This window comes from Gopherus evgoodei, chromosome 8, assembly GCF_007399415.2.
Source record: "Gopherus evgoodei ecotype Sinaloan lineage chromosome 8, rGopEvg1_v1.p, whole genome shotgun sequence".
NCBI lineage: Eukaryota > Metazoa > Chordata > Testudines > Testudinidae > Gopherus > Gopherus evgoodei.
In genome coordinates this window covers 12,543,750-12,565,298 of record NC_044329.1, presented here as the reverse complement: position 1 = coordinate 12,565,298, position 21,549 = coordinate 12,543,750, and the positions used below count along the sequence as shown (strand labels likewise).

Genomic DNA, 21,549 nt, shown 5'->3' with positions numbered 1-21,549 from the left:
GGGGTCCTACAAAAAACAGCCTTCTTCACTGCACAGCCCTGCTCCATCCCCAGAGCAGGTGCATCCTGTGCACTGAATGAGGCAGGGGTTGTGGAAAAAAATAGTATGTTATCATGTAATTATAGACTGTATCAAACGCATACACACAAGGGGAACAAACTGAGCTTGCACAAGCAAACTTCAGTTCCAGTCTCACCGGCCTGCTTGTTTGAGTTACTTCTTTTCCTTCTATCTGTTCTGGCTTCTGTCTCCTCTGCATTTGAATCAGATGACTTCTTCCTCTACAATGCCTTGGGTGTGAGCAGGAGGGGGTTGTTGAAAACACAGGAGAGACAGCTCCCTGCTCCTAGTTCCAGTGGCTGGCTCAACTCCAGCCTGGAGTAGCTGGAAACAGTCATGACAAGGAAAGCTTTCCTGAGCCACTATATTGCCTTAGGCTGGACCATGCTCAGTCTCTCTGTGGCTTGGCCATATGATTAGTCTGGTCAGCAGCACTAGGAGCTGTGAGGGCATGGAGCATGCTCAGTGAGGATAGGATCTTAGACTTTAGCTGTTAAAATCAAAGAAATCTCTACTGAGCATTTGCAAACTGCAATTTTACAAGGTTTATAATATGGTCAAATGTGGGTGGATTTTCACGGAGATGGCAAAAGGCACATCCTAGACACAAAGGCTATCCCTGCTCCCACCAGATTTCAGGTCCCTGCTCCAAAGAATGGGGCCATTCAATGAAAAGGTCTCAAGATATTTTTAATATGGGCAAAACTGTGTATTTTCCCCTAACTTTGTTGGCTGTGGCTGAACTGTATTGGCTGAACAAAACAATAGAAATAAGTCACTCAGCATGGAGAATTGCACTGCAAATGGTTACAGTTTGACAAAATTATAAACTGAAAACAGGATCTTATAATGGGAACCTTTATTATAGGAGGTATTGCCAGGCCAGTGTGTAACTATATACATCAAATTCTTGATGAAGTTAATGATCACTAACATGCAGTTTTAGGTCTAATAAATTGAACAGAACCCTTCCTAACAGATTATTTTTGAAAGGGGAAAGTGGACTCTGTCATTAAATATACTACAGTATTCTGCAGCAATGGTGCTACAGCTTACAACAGAGTTACTGTAGTGGTGTTTGACTGTTCCTGTAGATTAGTGAAACTTTTTAGTTTAAAACTATCAGTTCCATATTTTAATAGCAGCTTTTCAAAAAATACCTTAATTTGAATGTTCATCTTTCCCCTTTGGAATTGTAAAGCATCTCTAAACTATTTGACAGGATCTATGCACAATCATAAACAAGATGAAATAATGAGGGAGCAGCCACTGTCTATGAAAAACCTAACCAAACTGCAGTGTATATTTTGAAGAAAGGTCTCCATTAGAGGGGAAAAATCAGCATAAACTGCCTTAAACAACCAGACAGTTTAGGAAGGTTGGGCACCTCCTCCCCCCACTTCCTCCCCTCCACCCAAGATCCCTCACTGCATAGAAATAACTGTTCTTCCCACAGAGTAGGTGTCTAGTTCAAGCAGCCAGCGGTGGGTGTGGCCAGCTAGATACTGGCTCAAGCTCCAGCTGCGGCCACCACCACAGAAAATAGAAAGGCAGAGCAAAAGCAATAGCAACAGCAACAAACGCTTCGAGAACTCAGTAACCCATTGAAGTGCATTTTTTGTGCATGACAAGGTCACACTGAGAACAAGGGAGAGCTGTCTGCCCTCCTTTCTTGGAAAACTGCAAAGTTTTTTTGCATTTTTAACCCTTTATATTTTAGCGGCTGGGGGGCGGAGGAAGTGGGTGTGTTGGAGAAACAGCCCTAAGAAAGCAAACCGATCAGCAACTAGGACGGCGTCTGAATAGAGTGTTTTCTTTTCAACTCCTTCCCCCCTTTGCGACTGCTAAAAAAACAAATCCAGCATTTCACGGCCCCTCCCCCGCAGCCTTCTCCAGAAGTGATCAAAATAATAACAAGGGGGAAAATCCCGTTTCTTGAAGCGGTGGTATTTCAGATACCCTCATCGTCACCCCCCCCCCCAGCTACCCAACGAAGTTTGTTTGTCTAGAGGAATATCCTTCGACTGCATTTTTATCCTGATCTTACCGTCCTCCCCCATCCCCACCCAGCTGGCACTTTCAGGCACTTCTGGGCAATGCAAGCCCCTTTTTGCCCCTCATGAGGGTCTCCTGCAGGATTTTCTGAGTCCCTCTTTCCGCCTTGCCCAGAATCTGTTATTTGCAAGAAACGTCTTTTTGACGCAGGAGAAATGGCAAATTTTAAGTACGTCATTAATATGGCGCCAAAAGATTTTTTTTAAGTATAAGCTTATTTTTTAAGGTTGCAGCAGCAGCAGCAGCCCAGCGTACGCCCGTGCCCGTAGCTCGGAGAAGAGAGGGGGAGTGAAGCGGAGGGGGGAGAGGAGGTAAAGAAGTGTGTGCGTTCCACGGCTGCTGCTGAGGGTGTTGTGGTGTGTGTATGTGTGTGCGTGTACGCGGCTGGGGATCATTGCGAAAGCGACCTGATCAGACTTGTACAGTGTGTGTGAGCAACCCGACCCCGCTGCTTGCCTCTACCCAGAGCAAAAGAGAGATGGGGACCCAACGCATCGGGGGGAGGTGAACAGCAAAGGGGGGCCGGGGGGGAGGGGCAACAAGACAACACATGCACAAACACAACCAGAGATGGGACCCATGTCTGCTGCACCTGGACCTGCTGCTGCCCAGGAAGAAACAACAAACAAGAAAAAAAGAAATTGAAGAAAGATTTTGGGGGAAGTGAAAATCATTCTTGATCATACTAATAATTTAAAAAGTCACTTCTCTGGTCCTCCCACCTGCCCCCCTCCCCAAATAAAAAGGTCAGCAGAAGAATTGGTCGTTGTTGCAAAGAGATCCTAAGGAAGTCTGGGTTAAAAAAGAAACAGAAACACGCATATAGGGCTGGATCGTGCACAGAGCGGCCATCTCGGCTGGAAGCAATTCTTTTGGGTTCGCATCTATGGAGTTACTTTGTATCCACTCCTAAGAGGAGGGTGTCATCTTCGGATCCAGCAGGGGGGTTATTTCCCCCCCCCCTTCGCAATGATACCAGATTGATCGTGCAAAGGGGCTTTCCTGATCGTTTCAATCGCTGGAGCATCCCCCCCGCCCCCTCTCCACACTCCTTTTGTAACCTGAGGGACAGTCTCAACTCTTTGAGGACACTCTCCCGGCAAAGGTAAAGGATGAAGGAGGATTGCATTTTGGATTGCTTTAATTTGCAGCTGATCTTTATTTTGCATCTCTCTGGCTTTTTTTTTCTTTCCATTTCGCTGGGCTGACTGCTAGGAAGGAAGGGGGAAAATGTGCAGCATTTTACCCAGATCGATTGCGCATGTTGGTCACTCATGTTTTAAAGAGTAAAAAGGAAGCAGCAGGAATGTAAACAAGAACTTTTAAAGGGTCGGCGCAGACGGTTTTTTTTTATTTTCCAAATTAATGACTGCGGCAGAGCTCACCCCAAACCGCCTCTGGGTTGGGGAGGGGGAAAACAGCACCGTTTATTGTTGCAACGGGCAAAGCAGCCAGGCATCAGGGTCCACAGGGATCCGGGTGCTTTGAGTCGGGAGGGGGGTGTGAAATGTGCCACAGGAGGCAGCCAGGGCAGCCCAGCAAGGGAGAGACACGAGTTTCATTTTGTTGATACGCAGCACGTTTTGGAGCCTTGCAATTCTTGGAGCTGGTGCACATGATCCGCTCCTCTCACGTGCTGGGGCTGCCAGGTCCCTGCCAAATCGTGCACGGCCCCAAACAATGCAGCGGGGAGCGGAGGGGCGGGCAGCGTTCGCCCCGTTGGCGGGGGTGGCGGAGCCCGGGGCTGAGCTCCCTGGGCGCTCCGGGTTTGCAGCCCTGCTGTAGCGGGTGGGGGAGGGCCAGCGAGCGAGAGACGCGCGCTGCTGGGGGCACGGCGAGGTTTGGGAATGGAAATGTACAGGCAGCGGCCGCGGCAGGCCGGCTGCACGTTGGGGACAGGACTGTAGGGGGCATGGCTGTTGTTTACCTTCTCAAACTCTCACGGCTCCCGGCGGACTCCTCTGGGGGCGTCTCATCCTCTCCTGCTCCATCTCTGCCTGCCCACCCCCGAGCCAGTCTCCGCTCCCTCGCTCATCCCTCCTTCCTTCCTGCTCCCGTGCATTCCCTCACACCCCTCCGCTCTGCTCGCTCCTGCGGTCCGTCCTTCCTCTCGCTTTCTCATCCCCTCCATTCCAGTCTTCTTAGGGAGACTTCTCCGTCCAGCCCCTCTGCTCCGTGCAATGCAGTCCATCCTCCCTGGCTGCCTCTCTTGCATCTCTTTCCTCTCTTCCTGGATTTGTATCCATTCTCTTTCCTATTCTCCTGTACCCCAGCTTCATCCCTCTTGCCTGCAGCTCTCTTGCTGGCTCACATCCCCCCAGTCCCTTCTCCCTCCTGCCTCCTTCTTCCCCATCTCTTGTCTGTCACTGCCCCTCTCCTTCTGGCAGGTCCCCATCTCTCATGCACAGTCTCCCTTGCCAGCAGCCCCTCCTGTTTGTTTTCTGCAAGGGTCACGTCTTTCTTCCAGGAGATTCATTCAGCAGCATTTGAGGGAATCTCTTTAAGCAAAGATGGGAACAAGAAATCCTGACATTGAGCAACAAATATTCCCTCTCATCCCCTCTGCTCTCCTTCACATACAATCCCTCTTCTCACTCCATTTGCTGGGCAGAGACATAGCCTCCAAAATGTCCTTCTCACCTTGGGTTTTTTTCCCCATCTGGGCACATGAATACAGCCCTTCCCCTCCTGCTCTGATACAGTCCCCCTGCCCCCACCCTTCTCTGTATCTCATTATCTCACTGTCATCTTCACTCTTCCATGCTCCATCACTTCTACACATACATGCTCCCACTGGCTTGCCCTAATTCTCACACCCAGTCTCTTATAGCCCTTCTCAGGGCTGCACTACATCTCTACCCTTCCCTGCTAGAGAGAGACCCATAGACTCCCACTGGCCTCATGATGCCCACGCTTTTTGTTCCTGCCAGCATCTCACTGGCCCCCTGGGGTTTACCTGGTTTCATTCTTTTACTGATCTCCTATCTTCCTCTTTCTGTTTCACTGGTTTGTCTACTCCCACCTCCGTTTCATGCTAGGTTTTGCTGACTTGTTCTCCTCTTTCCCCTCCTCTAGGGGGAAGCAAAATGCATCCAAGATAGCATCTTCTGCAATGTTTGTTTTGCAAAGCAAGTACCCTGCTCCCTTGTATCCCATGTGCACATAGAAATAGGAGTGAGCTCTAGGTCTAGTTCCCTCTTGAATGACTGGCCACTGTCTCTGAGGGATCATTTAATGATTAGCACTTGCCTCCTACTTGCACAATCTTGACCATACTTTTTAACAATTTGGTGTCTCTTTGGTGGAGCATCTAATTGGATTTTAATTTTAGGAACTGGGTTTACATTTAATTTGGAGCTAATTACCTTTTCAAATGACAGTGAATCCATCTGTCAACTCCCCTCCTTGAAAGGTGTTTTCAGAGTGAAATAGTGTGAGAAGTTGGGAACTGCTTTTGCAGGGTGCAAAAGCTACTGGATTTTCAGGTTCAGGTGCAATTGTGGAAAGACCCCTGTGTGCCCCTAAGTCCCATTAATCTTTTGAACAGCAAGTGCAAATCTTAAACTACCTGGCAAGATGCTCTTTCCAAATACCAAGCCAATTCGTTTTCTTCCTTTCCCCCACACCAGCTATCCTTACAAATAATGCAATTACTGTTTTAAATCTGGATCCCCCTTACCAATGAGATCTTTGGAAATGAGGATTTGGCTCCACATAAGGTGGTGCTCAGCCTCTCCCTTGGGGTAAAAAGCCTTGGTTTTAGGAACTGTGTTTGACCTTTAAGCGTTTATTAGCCATTGAGGTTAAAGTAATTGTGAGCTAGAACTAAAAATAGTTTGCAAAAAGGTTATGTTTGTTTTTTAGTAGGAAAGATCAGATGGGTTTCTGAAAATCAAGGCTATGTCCAGAAACTGAGTTAAGGGTTATAGGCAGGGAGATGAAATTAATTTAATTCATTTGTGATTCTGCTAATAGAGCATTTGACACCAAGCTCTGAAAGTTGCCTGACATGTGGTCCTCAAACTGCCAGTTCAATAAGATTTGACCCTGTGGGATTTTGGGCATGTTCTGAGGTTCTGAGTGCCCTGAGTTAAGAGTGCCCAGGAACATGCAGGACAGAGCCATTGATTCTGTGCACAGCATGCAGTGCCCATCCTCATTTACTTTTTTCTCTGTATTTGTGCATGTCACAAGGTGGGACTCACCCGTGCAGCACCTCCTGCTGGTCATCCGGGGAATTAGTGTTTCCAGCCTCCAGAGCGCCCTCTGCAGGCCGGTGTCCCATTTGCTGCTGGGCCTGAGTCCCTCTTGTATCCCGGTGCCCCTTTCAGGCCAAGGTGCTGCCCCCTGGCAGTACCCCCACAGATCTGGGTCTCCCCTCCCCGGGGAACCCCCACCCTCTATCCCTACCTCACCTCAGACTATGGCTACTGCCAGTCTTGATCTAGCCCCTGTTCACTGGGGCAGACTGCAGTATAAATGTCACTCATCACCAGCAAGGGGGCTTTGGACCTGCTGCCTCTGCCTACCCTTGGGCTGCCCCTCCGCAACCCCAGTACCCTTTCTGGCCTTTAACAAGTCCTTCAGCCTGGGAGTTTCCAAGCTGGGGCTTCCCCAGCTCCTCTAGTCTTCCACCAGCCCTGCTCCACTTTAGGTACTCTTTCTCAGCTCCCAGGCAGCCAAGCCCTTCTCTCTCAAGAACTAGAAGGAGAATCCTCTCAGCTCCTGGCTTCACTGGCTTTTATAGGGCCAGCTGTAGTCTGATTGGGGCGTGGCCCAGCTGCGGCTGCTTCTCCAATCAGCGAGCCTTTAGCCTGCAGCCCCAGCCCTCTCTCAGGGCTGGCTTCAAGTCCTTTCAGGGCAGGAGCAGGTGACCACCCTGCTACAATGCATAACCGTTCACGCATCTGGGCAGAGTTCCTCTGGGCGGCGTCCACTGGCTCCCTTGACGCCTTCAAGGAGCAGTGGGCGCTGTTGGGGTTCTCTGCTCGGTGTCCCCGTCAGGCTCCCTTCTTATGACCCTTTGACCGCACCCCTGTCCCTGTTCTTTTATTAGTTGTCCCCCGGAATCAGTGGGGTTCTGAGGTCCTGTAGATCCTCCCCTTAGGCTGGGGGGAGATCCTTTAGCAGTCGGCGGGCTGCCGCTCGCCTAGTTCCCAGAAACCCAATAGGTACAGTGCATAACGAATTTTCAGTATGTGACACCCTCTTCGTGCCCAGAGTAACCTCTCTGATGTCCATGATGGATTTAAACATGTAGAGAGAGCTGATTAATGAGAGGATGAAAATAAAAGAAAAGGAAAGTCAAGTCATAAATATGAGTAATAAAGAAAAAAAATCCCCTACTAGATATGGAAAAAATGCAAAGCAGAGGAAATGAGCGGGACTTGTTTTGTTTTAAATTTAAATGAGATTAAAATTTGCTCCAGGAACCAAGACAGCAAGCAGTGCTTACTGCAGAGAAGAACAAGGACGCTTGTCTTTTACTGAGACACTTTAGATGCCCTTTGCTCTAACACATTGAAATTTTTGCAACCCACACAGAAATTAATGGGTCAGATCAGATTCACCACTCCGGATGCAGTGGGGTGCTGTATGACACTACCCATGCCTGTGGGGACGCTGCTGCAGATGGTGCGTTCATCCCCAGAAAAGGGCAGCATTAAAATCCAATTGAGGCTTCTTATTCGAAGCCTGCCCAGGGCCAGGTCCACACTACAGCGTTAAATCGATTTAAACAATGTTAAATCGATTTAACGCTGTAACCGTCCACACTACAAGGCACTTAAAATCGATTTCTGTACTCCAGCTAAACGAAAGGCGTAACCCTAAAATCAATATTACTAAATCGATTTAGGGTTAGTGTGGACGGATATTGAAGTTATTGGTCCTATTCTTTTACTGAGCTACCCAGAGTGCACCGCTCCGGAAATTGATGGTACCCTGGGACCATGGACGCACACCACCGAAGTAATGTGCCCTAGTGTGGACGCGTAAATCGATTTTATAAAACCTGTTTTATAAAATCGATTTTACTAATATCGATTTAAAGCTGTAGTGTGGACGTAGGCTATGAGAGCTAGCAAGCTGGGACCTATCCTGTCTCAGGCCAGCTACAGACACTTTGCAACTATGCTGGCAAGCTCCAGGCTTCCCATCAGAGCAGGTGTTGTGAGTGGTTTCCAGAGGTGGAAAGGTCTGGGGAGGGCTGTGCAAGAGGGGACCAGAGGGCGATATTTTTTCCCTAATTAACATAGCAAGTGTCTTAATTGAAGTGAGAGCAGGCCAGAAGGCAGCACATAGAGTACAAATCCTAGCTTAAAATATATGTAATGAATCACAGCATCTAAAATAGAAGCAGTGAACTACTGGGATGTTAGTAGGGATAGTCAATGGAGCTGATCCATGGTCCCCCTGGCTCTTAACTTCCCTCTCCTTTCCACTGACCAGCCCTCCCTGCATTCACATCCTGTAGACGCTGGCTGTCCCCCTCTTGTTCCTCAGCACCCAGCTGCCCAAGACCCTGATCTCTCTCTTCCTCTTCCCCCTCTCCTAGCCCTCATCTTGTCCCTAATGATAATGGAAGATCCCCTCTGTCTTCTTGTCCCCTTCACAAAGCTGTGTGCATCAGCCTTCCCTTTCCTGTCTCCTAGGAATAACCTCTAGCTGTCTCAAGTCTCTGCTTCTCTGCCCTGACCCTTTTAAAGCACCTCCTAGCTAATGAGGACCTGCCTCCCCAGCCAGACTTTTCCACCAGGACCTAAAAAGCAGGAAATTGACCAGGAGCAGCCTAGATACCAAGGCATTCTCATTTCTCTGAACATTTAAGGTTCCTTGGGTTTCAGGGCCAGGGCAACAGGGAATTGGTGCTAATGCCGGGTGGGTGGTCAGTCAGGGCATGCTTGTTTGCAGCCAGGTCACTGGGTAGGTGGTAGCTCAAGCCTCTTACCTGGGGCTAAGCACATAAGCAGACCATGGCTCAGGCTTCCTGCCCAAGGGCTAAACAGATAAACAGCCAAGGGCTCATTCAACCCCGAGTGAAGGGCTGGGAGTAGGGGGATCTGGGCCTGCCCCTCTCCACCAGGTCCCAGCCCAGGGCCCTAGAAGTGATGGGTGGTCCCGCCACAGAGTTGGCAGGGAAGCGTGGAATAGCTACCTTGTCTCCCAGCAGCACAACTGAGTCAATATCTCATTTCCGTAGGCTACTTCCTACCAGTGGTTCGTGAGGCTGCTCCACGGCTGCTGAGTCCTGGTTCCTCCTCTCCAGGTCAAGAGGCTCACTCTCCGCTTCCTCTCTGGGTCTCCGTCTCATAGTCAGATGTTTCTTTACTCAGGTGTTTCACATTCTCCTCTGCCTGATCTTCTCCCAGGCTGGCTCAGGGGGACCATCGTCTGCCACAGCTGGTTGAGGGTTCTGCTGGCACTTTGGTGCCCTGGGAAGGACATCTGTCTCCTTCCCTGGCCTAACCCCAACTGAGTTGCAAGTGCAGGGCCCTGCTCTTGTACTTTCTGTCTCACCCCCCTATGTCCTGTGTGTGGGGCGGAGCTTGGTTAGCTGAGCTCCCAAGGTGGGTTAATCCCCTCTGTCCTGGAGTGAGGCCACTGCATCACACATGCCTCGATGATTTACCAGCAGAATCAGGGGGATTGGGCCCAGTGTGTATATTTCCTTGCCAGGATTTAATAATGCTCTGTAGAGATTTGTTAACCATGTGAAGCTAATTCAGCCCTGGTGTAAGTGGGAAGCGTAACATCCATTGAAACCTTAGGAGCTGCTCTTAGTCGTGTCAGGGTTGAATTTGACCTGTGGCATTTTTGCACAGCAAATTCTGCTCCTTAACTGAAAAGTTTGTTCTCTTGTTATCATAAAGCCATCTAAATATACCAAATGCAAAAACCGCATTGGAGTTCATGGGAGTTTTGTCTGAATAATGATTGAGTCCTGTAGGATTTGGCTCCAAAAGTGTAAAGGTAAAATGTATGTCACAGTCCGATGAAGATGAATGAGCCTGTGACAGTATAACATCTGAAGCCTCGCTAGCCTCTTCTCTGTATGTTATACCTGTCTAATTGCCTGTCATACAGACCTCAGGGTAAGGAAAATAAACAGTTAACACAAAAGGGAAAACACAGTGACCTGCCCCATTCTTCTAATTCACAAAAATGGAATGGCAGTACCATGGGTTGTTACAAGAAAGTGATTAATTCGGAAAAAAGTTTCCTGAGGCCTTGGCTACACTCACACTTTACAGTGTTGCAACTGGGGTGTGAAAAAACACCCCCCTGAGCGCTGCAAGATACAGCCCTGTAAAGCGTCAGTGTAATCAGGGCAGCAGCGCTGGGAGCGCGGCTCCCAGTGCTGCACGCTACACCCGTAAGGGATGTGGTTTACATGCAGCGCTGGGAGAGCTCTCTCCCAGCGCTGCCGCTCTGACTACACTCACGAAATTCCAAATGTAGCCATACCGTAAGTTACCACTGGGGCCACTGCTCTCTATTTGTATTTCTGTTTCCTTATGTTGGTATCAAACAGGGAAGTGGTTTCTCACAGCTCCCATTGCAATTTAGGAAGAAAACACAGAATTCAATGTGTTTTTCACAACATAAGAAGTTGTTGGAGAGGCGAAGCTAGGAGCACAAGGGAAGGTCTTAGGATAGGCATACCTCCCCTCTCCCCCCAACAAACCAGGGATATATGATGACCAAATAATATTTTACTGTAATTTTCTCTCCAGAGAACATATGTAGATTAATTAGAGTTTAATATAGGGGCTCCAGTCCATTAAAGTGCTTTAGGAATTTGCGAATAGAGTTTGGTATATAATTCTGTCTTTCATTGTAAAGAGTGCCTCTATAGGAGAGACCTTTCCAGTCAAAATTATATTAGCATCTTATTTTATTCATGCTCCTTAGTGAGCTGCTGTAGAGGTGGTCTCAGAAATTGCCTGCTTGGATTGCATTTTTTGGGAAAGTAACTGTATTTTGTATCAGGGCATTGTTAGGCCATGATTCTGTGCTTGAGTATGAACTGTAAAGCTGAAACCAGAGGGGAGTAAAGGCAGATTTTTGTGCTGTGGCCCCCATGGTCCGTGGAACCGCTTGTCACAGACATATGTGAAGTCTTCTAGCATTTCCGCTTCACCTACAATATCCCAGAATGCTTTATTCTAGCACATCACAGATACCAAATGTTACATTGCAACCCCAGGTACCTGTGATGCCACAGAGTGAGAGAGTGCATTTTGGAAAAGGGATGCATTTGCTATGCCAGAGCAGAATCTCTGCCCAGTGAGCTAAGATGTGCCAGTGGATTTCCCAGAGGATATGAAGAGTAAAGGGTTAGTCAAAAAGTATTTCATTTGTGAATGCCCCCCAAAGCCTGGTAAAAGCCTTTCTAATGGTCTTTGCTTCTTTAAAACCAAAATTTTGGGCTAAATATGACCTGACAGTGACCTTTAAGAGCATTATTTTTTCCCCATTTTTTTATGACTTTGATAAAGATCCTCTCTATGGAAAAGGTCAATTAAAGGAGAAATGAAATAAAAACATTAATCAAGATTATTTTTAAAGTGTCACATATGTGTGTGGACTTAAAAAATTACCCAGTAATATGTTTTCAAACCAAATGGGCTGTGAAAACTTCTTTCACAGACCAGGCAAGGCTTGAGTCCAGGCTCTTAAAGGTCTGTGTTTTCTCTGCTAGAGATGATGACATAACTAAAGGAATGCAAGGAATGTAGCTCCCTGCATTGTTACATAGGATGCCTGAGGGGTGGCTCAGTGATCTAATCAGCAGGTTGGGGCCACTGAGATTCCCTGGAATCATATGTTCAAATTCTGGTAGAGTTGACTCAGCTATTTATTCCTCCAAGATTAATGAATTAAGTGCCATCCACTTCACTGCATAGAGGCTTTCAGACAAGTCATTAAGAAAGCAGTGTCCTTTCTGTTCTGCATGGAAATTAAGGACCCTGCAACATTTTTCCTAAGAGCTGTCACTGGTCCAGTGCCCTGGGCCAAAATGTCCTCTCCCTTCACTTGTGCAGTGCATTGTGCATCAGCTGGCTGTCTTCATCCTCCCAAGATCTGGAGGCATTTCAATTGCACTGTATGTCTGTATGGCCAGATTCTGTTCAAATCAATGGAGTTAATCCAGATTTAAAGCAGAATTATGTAGAGCAGAATTTGTTTTAGAGGGTGCAATCCTGGCTTCACTCAAGTCAGTGGCAAAACAATTGATTTATATAGAACCAGAAAGTTTACCCATGCTGTGCAAATCACTTTGGAATGAAAGATGCTGTGTAAATGTAAAACAGTATTAATATACTGATCCTGTAATCGTTCTGTTTTTAGAATTCACATGGATTTTGATGGGAGAGATGTGTGTGGAATGTCTGCATTATTGCCTTAACAGAATAATGTTTGCCCTTCTATAATGGCTCCTATCCAAGGATCTCAAAGCACTTTAGAAACATAAATTAAAGTTAGCCTCCTCACTTCTTGGGGCAGGGCCTTATTTACAGGTGAGAAAAACGAGTTATAGAGAAGTGACTTGTCTAAGGTCACTCAGGAAGTCTGTAGAACAGCTGGGAACAGGACTGAGGGGCCAAATTCAGTGTGGGTGAAATCAGTGGAGTTTCAGCAGAGTATGCCAGGGCAGAAGTTAGTCATAGTCAGCTGACTCCCACACCTGTGCCTTGATCACATAACCATCCTTCTTCCCTTGGGTGAAGGCCTTAGGAGTCAATGATACTATCATGTCTTCCAGGAGAACCTTAGATGGATGACACGTGCCTCGGTGCTCTACTGGAAATTCCATTGGGCGTTACTAGAATCCTTTGGTTTCCATGGCTCTCTATTTCATTCTACTAGCCTATGTTTGTTTCAGTTGTATGAAGAATTAGCCCCAGGAGTCAGTCAATCAGAAGCCCAGTCATTGTGCTCCAAAATCCTGTGTGCCAGTTGGAACCAATAGGAACCTGTTGAAAATGTCCAACTGGAATTTCCACTAAGGATAAGTAAACTGCTGTTAAATCCATCTTTAATATCTTTTTCCCCAAGCAAAATCTAATGGCTTGTAAGTACAAGGCTGGTTTAATAACATCTGTTTCCTCTTGAATCACTCCAAGTATTGATATTGCCATATTCTCAAGGAACATTTTTAATCATGTTTTGACAGCGCAATGTTTTACCACAACACTGATAGTTAAAATGTTTATGTTACTTTGTAGTATTATCCCTTATAATGCTGAGATAAAACATTGCACATGTACTGAGAAATAAAGACATTGCTAGGATTTTATATGTTGAGGTATTGGTGGGTATCTCATATTCTCCGAGGGAAAAGTGGCATGCTATGGCATGCTATCAAGTGTGGTTTGTTGTTAATAGCTACTCTGATTAAATCACACACAAAATACATACAAATGTTTTATTCTCCTTTTCCTTCTAAGATTTTAGGAAAAAGGGGGGTAAATGCAATCTAAGTGCCCCTTAGCCTTCTTAGGAAAAATAAATTACTGAGAGGAATGCCATGAGAGTGTGCATGTGTGCGTGCGTGTGTATATATACGTATATGTACATAACATATGAAATGTCTGCCCACATCCCATAATATATTTTAGATTAGTTAATAAGACATCACTTTTCCTCTGTAGCTCTCAAACCTCTGTGCAGAGGTAGGGAAGTACCGTTATCCATATTTTACAGATTGGGAAACTGAGGCACAGAGAGGCTAATTATTTTAAAGCGTTTCTTAGTCTTGGGTGCTTCAGTTTTTGTGCGTCCAATGTTAGACTCCTAGGACCTGATTGTCAGGACTACTAAGCGTTCACCACTCCCATTGACTTCAGTCAATTCTGTGACTTGTCCGAGGTCACAATGCGAGTCAGCAGCAGAAGAGGGAATATCCCTTGTACCATGCTGATAGCGCCCAGACAGTGGATTGCTAAACTGGGCTGTACAGGAGGCCACCCCTTCAAATCCTCTGGGGAAATTGCAGTTAGCACATGGTGTGGCAGCTCAGCCAAGGCTGAGCACCCAGTTCTTCCCCATCCCCCACAACTAGTAGGTGGAGAGGGGTGAGAGGATGAGGAGTAGGTGGAACCATGGTTTTTTAGGCATTGTTTTCACACTACACCTGTGCTCTGCGAGCTACCCTGCTTCATTTGATATCCAGGTGAAGTTTATTGGCTTGGGTCATGTCTCCTAGAGACCTGTCACATCATGTTATTTCTCAGCAGTGGTGATGTAGGATGATTAACAGACCTGGGAGGGGACTGGTGGTCGGGTGTTCTTGGTGAGGGGTTCAGCTCTCCCGAGCAGGCTTCCCACCTTGATTTGCTGGAGACTGGATTTTGTGACCTTTGAGACATGACGCAAAACTCACTTGTTCTCACAGGCTTTGCCGGGATGGGTCTGGGGTTGAAATGGAGGCCTTGATGAAGGTTATAGCGGTGTTATGGAAAGCTTAGTAGGAGGTCTGTGTTTTGGGAAGTGTATTTCAGGTTTGTATGGAATGCAACTAGGATTTGACAGGCACATGTGAAATCTAAGTTAAACGGATATTGGCTGAGTGGGCAAGTGGGAAGATGAGTCAGAGGGTGACATCCTGGCTCCTCTGAAGTCAAAGGCAAAACTCCTGTTGACTTCAGTGGAGCCCAGATTTCACCTCGGGATCCTATTCAAAGTGCAAAGATCCATTTCTTTCTTAACATTATAGCTCAATCCTGTAGTTCACTGGCCATCTATTGCCATATTTGACAAGCGACTGCTGCTTAATTCAGTACCTCTGTATTCCAGTCTTTAAGGCAGCTTTCCAGGAGTTCTCTATGCTGTAGTGAGGAACATTCTTCACTAGTGCATTTGGATGCCAGACTTGAATGGGCATTAGGCAAATTGCTGTACAGAGCAAAGTGACAAAAATGTGATCACATCCTTACCTCCTACCAGCAGAGAAACTCAGGAGAGAAATTTTGCCATCCTTAAAGTTTTGTGAAGTAGGGACTCGGTGCTGTTTTACATTCTTTAACCCTTCCCCCCCCCCCCCCCCCCCGCTCCTCATACTTCTCAGTCATTAGGGTAAGTATTTGCTAGTGTGACTGGGTTAACATGATGCGTGGATATTCAGAGATAACAGTGATTTGGTACAGTGATGAGTTTCCTGAACAGTAAGTGTAACATTCAATTTCTTTTGTTACAGATGGAAGAGAAACGACGAAAGTACTCAATCAGCAGTGATAACTCAGACACCACTGACAGTAAGACCTTTAATTCTAGGCTTTGAACAAGATAACTGAGCGATTCACCTCCAGCAGGGAAAGCATTTGAATAATTACTTTGCAAGGAGTTGGGAAAGCTGCATTTACTGGGTAGTCTCAGTACAATAAATTGTGCACTGGGATCCATTTTCAAAAATACATTACTGATCTATGACGAGTTGGTATCAATTTAAATGTCTGGCTGTGGGCGTGTCTTATCTGATAAAAGGGTCCTCCTCCGGTGAGCAATTTGGGTGAGAGAGAGAGAGAGACAGCGCTGCAAATTAGCTTTGATTGCAGAACTTCAAATAAAACAAAGCTCTTATTAGATAGGACATTGCAGACTGTCTTCTCACCTTTATTACACTCAGTGTGCATTTAGCTTCAGATGGAATCATGTTGATGGAAAGTAAAGTTCCTATTGGGAAACTATGTATTGAGCACTCCCTGTAGTCTCTGTGAAAATGGAACCCCTTGATTCCCCATCATGAGAGGTGGATTAGATTGGGGAAAAGGCATTAAGGCCTCAGTTCAGCAAGGCATGTAAGATTATACTTAATTATAAGCGTGTTTCACTTCATTCCCTATTCAGCAACTCATTAAAGCACACGCTTAAGTATACGCATGTGAGTAAGTGCTTTGCTGAATTGGGGCCTTAGGGTACAGCCTTGTGAATTGCAGAATGCCCTTCACTCCTACTGGCTTCAGTGCCATTGCCTGCTGCTGGAGAACTATAGTGTCCCAGAAACTCCATTGTAACCCTCAGCTGGTCTCTACAGATTTCTGTTGGTTTCAGACACAAGAACAAATAAGTAGGCCTGGGATTTATTGAGAGCGAGGCACCTCGCAGAATCAGGCTGTTCGAATGTTGAAGACGGGGAGACTCTCAGCCACTGACATTACAGTCATGGCCTGATGGTTCTTTTTCGAGCAGGATTTTGTCCTTATAGTGCGGGTTAGATGAGATAGATGGTGGTTGCAGTTCCCACAGCTGTAGCCAGAGTAAGTGCCCTCCCCTGACCATGGTGGGAATCCCAGGAGGCAGCACCAGTGGGGGAGATTGCAGTATTCAAAGGAATAATTAGGGCTATACACCACGGTGGCAGTAGGGTCCCTTTTTATGTAGTCAATATTTTGTATTGATGCTGGGGGTTACTGTACAATGAACTTACTAAACCCAGTAGCTTTAACTAGGTTCCATGGGCTTCTTGGGATAAGGCATATATTTAATCATGGTTTTAAACAACACGGACTTATCTCTATTGGACTTTGGTATTTATGCAGCAGGTAATATCTCAGCTGTTGACAAATGCTCTCCCGCAGCGTTATTGTAAACAAAACTGTGACCTTTTTTATGCCTTTGCCAGAAAGAGATGGTTGCCTGGTGTATTATCTTCGTTCACATGGTTTTAATACCACACTGTAGTTTGCTTTGAGGCAGGTAAAGTGGGAATTATTGATTTGATCTCTCAGTGCAAACTCTGAGCCAGATCTTGTAACCCCTACTCATTGAGTAAGGTCTACCGGTATGAGTAATGACTGCTAATGTCTCTTTTCTTGTGTCCTAAATATCAACAATCTTAGATTTAGCCAGTCATGTGGGAGAGTTGACTTCAAAGCCAGGGTTCCCCACCAAGGATGCCCTGGGAAGAGACAGCAGGGGCACCCGCTGATAACAGCTGCCACAGGGAGGTATGTAGGTGAAGGCTTCCCTGAGACAGGATAGTGAGAATTTGCAAGTGGCAAGGACAAAAATTTGCTATTGATACAGCTTGTATTTTATTACATTCTTAACAAGTGACATATTATTCTGTGGAGATTTAGGACAGATATTCCTTGCACAGCAGAGTGTTGCTTTCTCATTGTTCTTGCACACTTTGATGTAACTCTAGACCTTACAGGATACAAATGATTGTGACCTTTGAACTAAGGGCTAAATCGTTTGCTGGTGTAAATCAGCGTCGCTCCATTGACTTCACTGACTTACACAGAGAGATTGAATTTGCTGATTGACACCAGCCTTAGATCTTTAAGCTTTTTTGAAAGCTTTGTGTTAGGCCATGTTTCTGCCAGCTTCTTGCATGGTTTGATTTTGTTGATATACAACGTAGACTTGTCCCTGCATGTGCCCATTCAGCCATTGGCTTAACCTGTCAACGGCATTTATTTCTTAGTAAACATAACTGACAGTTACCCTGGACCCAGATATAAAAGATGTATTTAGAGTGGTACATAGAGAGGTGCTGCTGTAGCTAAGATTGAGTTGCCATTATTATTATTATTATTTTATTATTTATTATTTTGTTATATTTAAATGTTTGTGTCATTATTTATTACCCAATATGGACAAGATTTATTATTACTTTTCTTATGCTTGGTGCTGCACAAGACTCAAAATAAAGAGAGTCCTTTAATAATAATGTAAAGACAGTTTTGCCACTGGAAGGTGATGGGAATGTTGTGTTTATTTCCTCAATACAATGTGTAGTGTAACTTTTCACTAGGTGCAGCTGTGGGGTGATGGAGTGCATCTAAGCTTGAGCATTAAATACAGACAGCAGAGGAGTGGGATAGTTCAGTGGTTTGAGCACTGGCCTGTTAAACCCAGCGTTGTAAATTCAATCCCTGGGGGGGCGTTTAGGGATCTGGGGCAAACTCAGTGCTTGGCCCTGCAGGTGAAGGCAGGGAACTGGGCTTGATGACCTGTCAAGGTCCCTTCCAGTTCCATGCGATAGGTATAGCTCCATATATTATTATTATTATTATTATTAAAAGATATGGGTTCTAATTCCGGCTCTTTCATGACAGGATTATCTGGACATCAGTTTTGTCAATACTTTCAGCCTTGGCAGCTGAAGTCTAAGTATAGATTTGGGTGTAACTTTAGGCACCCATGTTTGAACATTTTAGCCCTAAATTCTTACTTTGTCCCCTAAAAAATTGTCTGATTTCGGAGGTGCTGAGCCAAGATAGCTACAGTGTTCAGCCCTGCTGAAAATCAGGCCCCTCTTATTTAGATGCATAAATAGGTGTTTGAGTCTCTAACTTTAGGCTCCTGAGTTTCAAAATACTGGTCTGAACTGCTGTGTGCCTCTGTTTCCCTGTCTCAAAAGGGGAATAATAATGCTTAACCACCTTAGTAAAGCACTTTGGGATCTACAGATGAAAAGTGCTAGAGAAGTATTCTATTTTATCTCCGTGTCAGTCCAAATTCACTCCTACTCCACACAAACCTGATGCTCAGTGTCAGCTATTGGCTTCAGAAATGCCAAATAATGGAACTGAGACTGGACTGACGGGAAGTTAACCGCAGGTCATTTCTAGCTTCTTAATCTTGCTCTACTAGGTTTTTTTCAGTTTATTATTTTTGGTCTTTTGTGGTTTACAGTGGACTTTGAGTTCTCATCAGCAGGAGATTGACAGCCCTGGAGCCTGCAGATCTCTGAGTATCTGCAGAGCAGGGGCAGCACAGACAACAGTAGTGCTAGTTTCCCTCATGCCTCCCCATTCCCATGCCTCCTCCCTCTACCGGGGATCACTGGAGAGGATGAGAAGGGAGTTCATTCACCATGGCCCATTCACTCTTTGGCCTCCCAGCTGAGAGTCCAGCAAGGGGGGTGGAGGGACTGTTGTGACAGTGAGTCTTGTGACACATACGACAAAAAAGCTGTGGTCAGTTTCTTCTGCAGATAACTCTTACCTTGTGTCTCATTTAAGGTCATACGACATCAGTGTCAAGATGCTCCAAAATTCCAAATACAAAATCCAACTGGTCAAGACAGAAGGAGAAGAAGCCCTCTGAGGTTGGTTGTTTTTCTTGTTTCTAATCAGCCCGCGCTTCGGTAATTTCAGTGCTTGCCCAGGTGTAATGGAAACAAGAATAGCGAAGGCTGACAGTAGGCAGAGGTGCTAGAGCCATCTGTCCCTCTCAGAATCCCCATGCCTCTGTCAGTATGCACTCAGCAACAGAGACGCATTGTGCTCTTCCACCTCCCCATTGGCCCTCTGGAGCTGTCACTCTCCATGGATCTCTCCCTGCGCACGTCTATTGAGAATCTTTCATAATGGCATGGAGTTATGGAGTGGGGCATGGGTAGTTGGGAGGTAGCAGAATTGGAGAAGGAGCTGGATAGGACCATGTATATTACTTCCCTCAGGAACCCATAAAAGTAGAGCTTGCCTTGAGTGTATCAGCCAGAAAGCTATCCTGATAATAGCCTGCAAGCATCTCCAGTGCGTCAAGAGCCTGCTCTGCTGTGAGAGTCTCCCCCTGACTTCACTGTGAGTGGGATTGGGTTTTATTACAGTATTTGAATTTGCCTGATGGCTGAGGATTCCCAGTGATCAGCTGCCTGGCCAGTTAGCCTGATCCCTTGCAAAAAGAGGCGTATCTTGCAGAGGGAGGCATATCCATCAAATATTTATATTCCTGTCATATAATTAGCTGCCCCTGTAGACCGTAGAATTTGATGGAGTAAAGTTTGAATTAATTGGTCACATGGGTCATATATATTAGAAGTCTCTGAGGTCAGAGGGAGGTATCCTCAGTTTAGCATGGTGACTCCTCTCTTCTGGATAATTAGGGTGTACTGGGGACTGTTAAATAGGAGCCAATACAGTATTTAACCCAGAGGGGGAAATAAAGTTTCATTATTTTCCTTTTAGTTCCGCTGCGGGGCACCTGTGCATTAGGCTGAGGCAGTTGGCATATGGCCTTTTGCAGTGCCAGCCCCTTGCTCTACTAGCAGGGGATAAAAGGCATTGTCCAGGTTGGGGCTGAAATGGTGCTAGCTGTATCACTTGCTGCTGGCAGGCTTTCAGCACAGTTTCTCTGAGCTGGTTGGAGAGGAGCTAAGTTGTTTTTTTTTCTGAGAACCATGCTGTGATTGTGTTATGATACCATCCTGCAGCATGGAGTGAAGCTGTGTCATGTTTTGCCTAGCATGGGCCTCAGACATAATTCCCATGGGCATAGAAACTATACTAGCAACAGCTGTGTTGTAGCAACAGCAGTGTTTAAAGCTAGTCATTGCTATCTTGGTTTCCTCTGTAGTGTGAACAGAACTTAAAAGCGGTACCAGTCTTCCTTTCCTTTGGACACGGGTCCAGATCCAGAGTTGAGTCGGAGTCTAGAGGGAGTCTACGTTCGTGTGACTGATACCATCTTGCAATTGCCCCCTTGTATATGCTACTCTAACTTAGACTCTCTCTAGATTCCTTTAGACCTACTTAAGTACCATGTGTCTTACAGCCCCCAGCCTTCTGGAGCATCTCTAAATTTAACCCAGTGAGCGCTTGACCCTCTGTAACATCCTCAATTTGCATCAGGCTGGTAGATATTTGGGGGTGGTTCTCAAGGTCCTTCATTCACTTCCCAGACCAGATGCACTGCCCCCTCCTCACCAGGACAGATCTAAACAAATCAGTTGACATAAGTCTCTATAGCCTGAGTGCTTTAGGCCCTGGCTATCTGAGAGACAGGCTATCTCCCCAAGAGTTGCTATGGCCCTTGAGGTCAGTGCAAGGACCCTTCAGATAATCCTAGATTTAAACATCTGGGGGCTGCTGGCAGGGCAGTCTGAGAGGAAGGCTCTTCTCTTTGTGATTCATGTTCCTGACAGTGCCTGAGTTTGTTGCTCTTTTAAAGCCATTGCAAGACATATCTCAACTCTCTTAGGCTTTCTTGGCTGGCAGAGCAGGCTGGTAAAATAGGTTTTCTGTTCTGTATAGGGCCCTTGAAAGATAGGTGACTGGGGACAAAAAAAACCCCAAAGAAGCCACCAAACAAACCAAAAACAAAAAAGAGGAAACTTGCAGCATTGCATCCTCTGTGGGCACAGTAGCCGCATCCTGTAGAGTAGCTGCTTCTGCCTAGTGTGACACATTTTAAAAGGCATCAGATTAGATATTTGTGAATTTCCAGCTTCTAGAAGGTCTAAGATCCACAGTCAACATTGGAACCCACTACCATAGCAATCGTTGAAATCACTCATCACAAACTGAAGGGGAAACACTTGGCCTTTTAGCATGACACTGCAAGGCTGGAAAGCTGTATCCAAATACAGTTCCCCTCTGAAGTGGCACGTGTCAGGAATTTTCCCTTTCCACTAGTAGGAAAGACACATTTATTGTTGCTGCTCTTTAATATAAGTTGAAAAGGCTACATTTAATGGCC

The 21,549-nt window shown here is 46.0% G+C and overlaps 1 protein-coding gene across 8 annotated transcripts in view; it reads left to right on the top strand.

The window, feature by feature from the left end:
• Positions 1-1,591: 1,591 nt before the first annotated feature.
• JADE2 (jade family PHD finger 2) overlaps positions 1,592-21,549 on the top strand; it is a 144,829-nt gene continuing 124,871 nt past the window's right edge. For 3 of the 8 annotated variants that reach the window (XM_030573634.1, XM_030573636.1, XM_030573635.1), the window contains exons 1-2: positions 16,967-17,066; positions 19,092-19,177. Coding sequence is in view for 5 of the 8 variants with exons in the window: in XM_030573632.1 (XP_030429492.1) it covers positions 15,317-15,374; positions 19,092-19,177 (144 nt within the window). In the remaining 3 variants the exon portion in view is untranslated. The other 5 variants (XM_030573633.1, XM_030573628.1, XM_030573631.1 and 2 more) reach the window with 4 other exon arrangements.